Here is a 6,000-nt window from a genome sequence, read left to right on the forward strand (position 1 = left end):
GGTAACTTACACATCTGTGAAGGAACCATTAATCCTGAACGGTACATACAGGTTTTGGAGCAACTTATGTTGCCATTCAAGCAACGTTATCATGGACGCCCCTGATTATTTCAGCAAGACAATGCCAAGCCACATGTTACAACAGCGTGGCTTCATAGTAAAAGAGTGCATGATTATTTGCAAAAAAAATAAAAAACTTTCTCAGTTGGAACATTAAATATCTTGTCTTTGCAGTCTATTCAATTGAATATAAGTTGAAAAGGATTTGCAAATCATTGTATTCTGTTTTTATTTACCATTTACACAAAATTATAAATAAATACTGTTGTTGGTGATCGATTTGCAATTATTATTATTTATGGAGTCTATTTAATTATATTTTGCAGTATCAAATGGCTCAAATCGGTAATTTTTTTTTTACAGTTTAAATGATACATTTTTAAAAACCTTTACATCTCGTTACAGGTTAAAAAAACAATGTTAATAAAATTATTCTTGCTTGTAAGATGACCTATGTTTATTTTTTCTTTTAGTTTTCCTTACACCTAATTCAAGCGCTAACAGCTAGCCTCAGGCACGTAAACAAGATCGTAACGTAAAGACGCGTCACAATCCATGCATAATGACAAGATAAAAAGCACAAAACAGCTCCATTTAAAAAGACAGGTAAAACAAAAGTAGTGAACGAAAGGGAAAATGATAAATAAACACTGTGATAACGTCGGACAAGCATAAAAGCACAAAGTCATGTTTGTTTACAGTGGAAGTCACTGCTGAGTCAGCACCTGCAGTGAGCAAACTCATCCAAAAGATGGCACCATAGCAGCAATGATTACACACGTTTCCATTTATCTTAGAACCATAGCAGCAATGATTACACACGTTTCCATTTATCTTAAGTTCTGCGCATGTCACGAGTGGGCTTCACGGTGGCAGAAGGGTTAGTGCGTCTGCCTCACAATACGAAAGTCCTGCATTCCTGGGTTCAAATCCAGGCTGAGGATCTTTCTGTGTGGAGTTTGTATGTTCTCCCCGTGAATGCGTGGGTTCCCTCTGGGTACTCCGGCTTCCTCCGACTTCTTAAGACATGCACCTGGGGATAGGTTGATTGGCAACACTAAATTGGCCCTAGTGTGTGAATGTGAGTGTGAATGTTGTCTGTCTATCTGTGTTGGCCCTGCGATGAGGTGGCGACTTGTCCAGGGTGTACCCCGCCTTCCGCCCGATTGTAGCTGAGATAGGCGCCAGCGCCCCCCGCGACCCCGAAAGGGAATAAGCGGTAGAAAATGGATGGATGGGATGGCATGTCACGAGTAAAGTATTCCGATTTAAGTTGTGATGCATGAAAATTCCATGTTACATGCACACAGGAACATTCTAATCCAAATGTTGATCAGATTAAATAAATAATGTCCATGTATAACACATTTTTTTTAGACAAATTATACTCTTTATAGTTGCGGCATAGAATGGGGGAATGGCGCAAAATGTTTTCTTCTTCCTCGGGTGTAACATAAAATAATTGAGAAGCGCTGAATCAAGGAATCATGTAGGTCTAGCTTGTGTGCTTAGCTGTTGTGCAGCTGTCAGTCACCTATAGCTTAGCCCTTTTACCTTCTGTAAATAGCTTAATGAAATCTAATAAACTGTGTGCTTATTAGAGGACACTTAGATGTTAAAGGCCTACTGAAACCCACTACTACCGACCACGCAGTCTGATAGTTTATATATCAATGATGAAATATTAACATTGCAACACATGCCAATACGGCCGGTTTAGTTTACTAAATTACAATGTTAAATTTCCCGCGGAGTTTTGTTGTTGAAAACGTCGCGGGATGATGACGCGTGCGTGTGACGTCTCGGGATGTTAGCCCAGCACCACACACGGCTAAAAAGTGGTCTCTTTTCATCGCATAATTACACAGTACTTTGGAGATTTGTGTTGCTGAATCTTTTGCAATTTGTTCAATTAACAATGGAGACTATAAAGAATAATGCTGTTGGTAGAAAGCGGTGGATTGCAGCTGCTTTTAGCACCGAAACACAGCCGGTGTTTCTTTGTTTGTTGTGAAGCTTTAACACAGAGCGGTCAAGCGAACATGTTTCTCTACGTCAACCAGCAAGTTTTTGGATGGGGAAAATTGTGATATTAAGTTGGCTCTTACCGGAGACTTCAGTGGATTATGGGACTTCCTCCTGCAGCTCAAAAAGGCAGCTGTGATCTTGGCTCCTCGGCTTCTCTGAGAGACACTGGCGTTCATCGCAGCCCTCCGACTTTAAGGTATGACTTTACAATCTCAGTAAAACACTATTAAAACAATTAGCAGATAAGGGATCTTCCAGAATTATCCTAGTAAATGTGTCTAATTACATCTAAAACGGTCCCACTGCCACCGCCTGGAGCCGTCGCTTTTTTTTTTTGTGCTTCACACTAACTTTCCTCATCCATGAATATTTCATCCTCGCTCAAATTAATGGGGAAATTGTCGCTTTCTCGGTCTGAATAGCTCTTGCTGCTGGAGGCTCACATTATAAACAATGTGTGGATGTGAGGAGCCCTACAACCCGTGACGTCACGCGCACATCGTCTGCTACTTCCGGTAAAGGCAAGGCTTTTTTATTAGCGACCAAAAGTTGCGAACTTTATCGTCGATGACCTCTACTAAATCCTTTCAGCAAAAATATGGCAATATCGCGAAATGATCAAGTATGACACATAGAATGGACCTGCTATCCCCGTTTAAATAAGAAAACCTCATTTCAGTAGGCCTTTAATGAAATAGAAGAAACCGTGTGCTTATTGGAGGACATTTAGACGTTAGCTGGCCTGTATCGCACATTTCACACGCAAGCCCGTATCATCTTGCTGGTACCGGACCGATATTGGACCACGACTGAAAAAAGGAAAGAGGTACCTGTGCAGTGTCTGCAGTAGTAGCAGATGTAGTTGTGCGGGATGTTGTCTTCATACAAGCCCATACAGGTGCCGTGCTGCCAACACAAACACGACTCACACTGCACACACACACACACACACATGCATGTTGCTTTCACAAGTAAACATTTATTCGAAAAAGTTGCGTGTGTGTGTGTGCGTCACCTGGATCATGAAGTCGTTCTCCTCGTCCACCTCGCACACGCACCTCACCACCTCACAGTCCTCCGTCTCCATGGCGAAGGACCAAAAGGGCGTGTCCTCACCGCTCTCGGCAGTCAGCGTGGACCAGTCGCTGCCGTCATCGGCCGGGAGGCGGATGAGCTGGTCGTGGTTCTGGGGGCGGCACGAGTCGCCGTGTGTCAGCGGTTGGCGTTTATGTGTGGGGCTGCCGTCGCCGTGGTCCTCGCCAAGCGTAAAGGCGATGGGGGGCGGGGCCGAGATGTTGTCGTCGTCGTCGCTGCTGCACAGTTCTGACCAGAAAGACAATCCCCATTGTGAAATTCGACATTTAAACTGGTACCACAAAACAAACATTGCTGTGTTGTTAAATGACAAAAATGAGATTAGTGCTCGGGCGTTCACCTGAGAGACTCCTCTTCTTCTTCCTCTTCTTCTTCCTCTTTTTCTTCTTCTTTACCTTGTCTCTCAGGAAGTGTTTCCTCTGTTTCCGCTCGTGACGACTTTTCTCCCTGGCCACCTCCCTCTTCATCTCTGCTGGCAGACACCAACTTCATCATCTACTGTGGCGAGGCTAATTAGAATATTTTGGCTAAATAAGCACTTTTATTTCTAGGCCACCAATGACACTTTTTTTAATTATTTGAAACAATCGTTATACTTTTTTTAATCAAACATTAATTTGATGCATATTTTACACTAAAACAGAAATATATATATATATATTTTTTTTTCCAAAATAACAAATACAAAACAATTAAAACCCAAACTGCATTATTTTGAACAAAAAAAGAGAATTAAGTTTTTTCTAGTACAATGGCGGCTCAAGCACTTTCGGTAAATTTATACCAAATATGAGTAATTCGCTAAAATAAATCAATTACATTTATAATTAGGCAAGTGCAAATGAAAATACAGCTTTATCATTTTAGTCATCATTTTTGTGCTCAAAAAACTTCTTTATGACTTTAGCAGATTTTCCATATTTGGTATGAATTTACCCTAAGTGCTCTGCTTTCCTTTTCCCTGTTGTGGGGCAGACTGGCTCGTACATGCACATGCATCCTTCGCTGTTGCCATTTTTAAATACAAAGTAGTGTATAGTTTTATATTATATTGCTATGGAAGCGCTAAAAAAATAACGTGGATGACGGGGAGTAGACGCTGTACCAAAAAAAACACCATTACATGTTATGTAGACAACAAGGAAGTAGAAATAAATCATTTGACCCCTTAAAATTATATTTTTGATCTAATTTAAGCATTTTCATGCATAAAAATTGTCTGAATTCAGTAAAAATATAAACGCTACATTAGTATTGGCCACTAGATGAGACCAAACCAATCAGAATGCGGTTCGGTATCGTGGCCACTGATTGGCTAAGCCTCAACCAGCTTCCAGTCCCGCCTCTTTTGAGCATAAAGATGTTTATGTGTTTGTTTTTTCGTCTTTGGAGAGCTCTCATGAAGTTAAAATTTGTATTTATAAGCTCTTCATGCTTTAGCTTTGAAAACATTTGACATAGCGGTCAAGCACGGAACCAATTAACATCGATAAATGATGGGTTAATATACAGTGAAGGCCAAACGTTAAGACACACCTTCTTATTCAATGCGTTTTCTTTATTTTCATGACTATTTACATTGTAGATTGTCACATCAAAAATATGAATGAACACATGTGGAGTTATGTACTTAGCAAAAAAAGGTGGAATAACTGAACACATATTTTATATTCTATAAAATTTTAAATCATTCATATTACCATGAATTGATTAACGTGGACCCCGACTTAAACAAGTTGAAAAACTTGCCATTCAGTGGTAAATTGTACGGGATATGTACTGTACTGTACAATCTACTAATAAAAGTTTCAATCAATAAATCAAATTCTAGATTACTGCTTTGCATACTCTTGGGATTCTCTTCATTAAGCTTCAAGAGGAAGTCACCTGAAATGGTTTTCACTTCACAGGTGTCACAGTTTTGATACCTTCAGTGACAATCTACAATGTAAATAGTCATGAAAATAAAGAAAACACATTGAATGAGAGGGTGTGTCCAAACTTTTGGCCTTTACTGTATATTGGCACTTAAATTGCGGATCTAAGACGCTAACGGTTTTCGTATGCCTCCCACACATTGCGCCAAAAGTTCGCTTTGGTTCTTGTGCATGTTGTGGATTCTGTAAAACCCCAGTACTGTCGTCTTTTTAATGCATGCATCAGCTGACCTGCTAGCGTGGCGCTGAACGCTCCGTCGTCAAGGTGACAGGCGGCGCTCGGGGTGTCACACAGGAAGTGGTTGCCCTCGGAAGTGGAGCGCTTCCTCCTACAACAAAGCCGAGCAAGGAGTTACAAAAACCGCTCAATGCGGCGACGGCGGCGGCAAAGACCCACCTGGGCATTTCCGCCACGCTGCCGTGCTCGTCTGGCTGCTGCTGCTGCTCGGAGTGGTAGTACTTCATGTGGTAGTGCAGCAGGCTCGCCTTCCGGAAGGACTTGGTGCAGCCATCCGAAGGACACTTGAAGGGGTTGTGGTCCAACTCGATGGAGAGGATGGGGGGAGGCTGGTTCTTGATCACCCTGTACACTGACACGCGCTCCGCTTCAGTCATTACAAATGTCTTACAAGTACTAAACTAAACAAATAGGAGCATAATCAACTCAACAACGTCTTATTATCATCTAAAATATAGAACCCAAAATCAGTGAAGTTGGCACGTTGTGTAAAAGGTAAATAAAAACAGAATACAATGATTTGCAAATCCTATTCAACTTGTATTCAATTGAATAGACTGCAAAGACAAGATATTTAATGTTCACACTGAGAAACTAATATTTTTTTTTTGCAAATAATCATGAACTAAGAATTTAATGGCA

General features: G+C 41.0%; 1 protein-coding gene across 3 annotated transcripts in view; it reads right to left on the reverse strand.

Annotated features, from left to right (window-relative positions):
* LOC133554290 (PHD finger protein 20-like) overlaps positions 1-6,000 on the reverse strand; it is a 42,244-nt gene that overhangs the window by 17,531 nt on the left and 18,713 nt on the right. For 2 of the 3 annotated variants that reach the window (XM_061902838.1, XM_061902835.1), the window contains exons 9-13: positions 5,518-5,710; positions 5,352-5,449; positions 3,524-3,655; positions 3,104-3,411; positions 2,919-3,018 (exon numbers count right to left, since the gene is read on the reverse strand). In XM_061902838.1, the coding sequence (XP_061758822.1) occupies positions 2,919-3,018; positions 3,104-3,411; positions 3,524-3,655; positions 5,352-5,449; positions 5,518-5,710 (831 nt within the window). The remainder of the gene's footprint in view (positions 1-2,918; positions 3,019-3,103; positions 3,412-3,523; positions 3,656-5,351; positions 5,450-5,517; positions 5,711-6,000) is intronic. The other variant, XM_061902836.1, reaches the window with a different exon arrangement.

The sequence above is a fragment of the Nerophis ophidion genome, linkage group LG06 (assembly GCF_033978795.1).
Source record: "Nerophis ophidion isolate RoL-2023_Sa linkage group LG06, RoL_Noph_v1.0, whole genome shotgun sequence".
NCBI classification, from domain to species: Eukaryota; Metazoa; Chordata; class Actinopteri; order Syngnathiformes; family Syngnathidae; genus Nerophis; species Nerophis ophidion.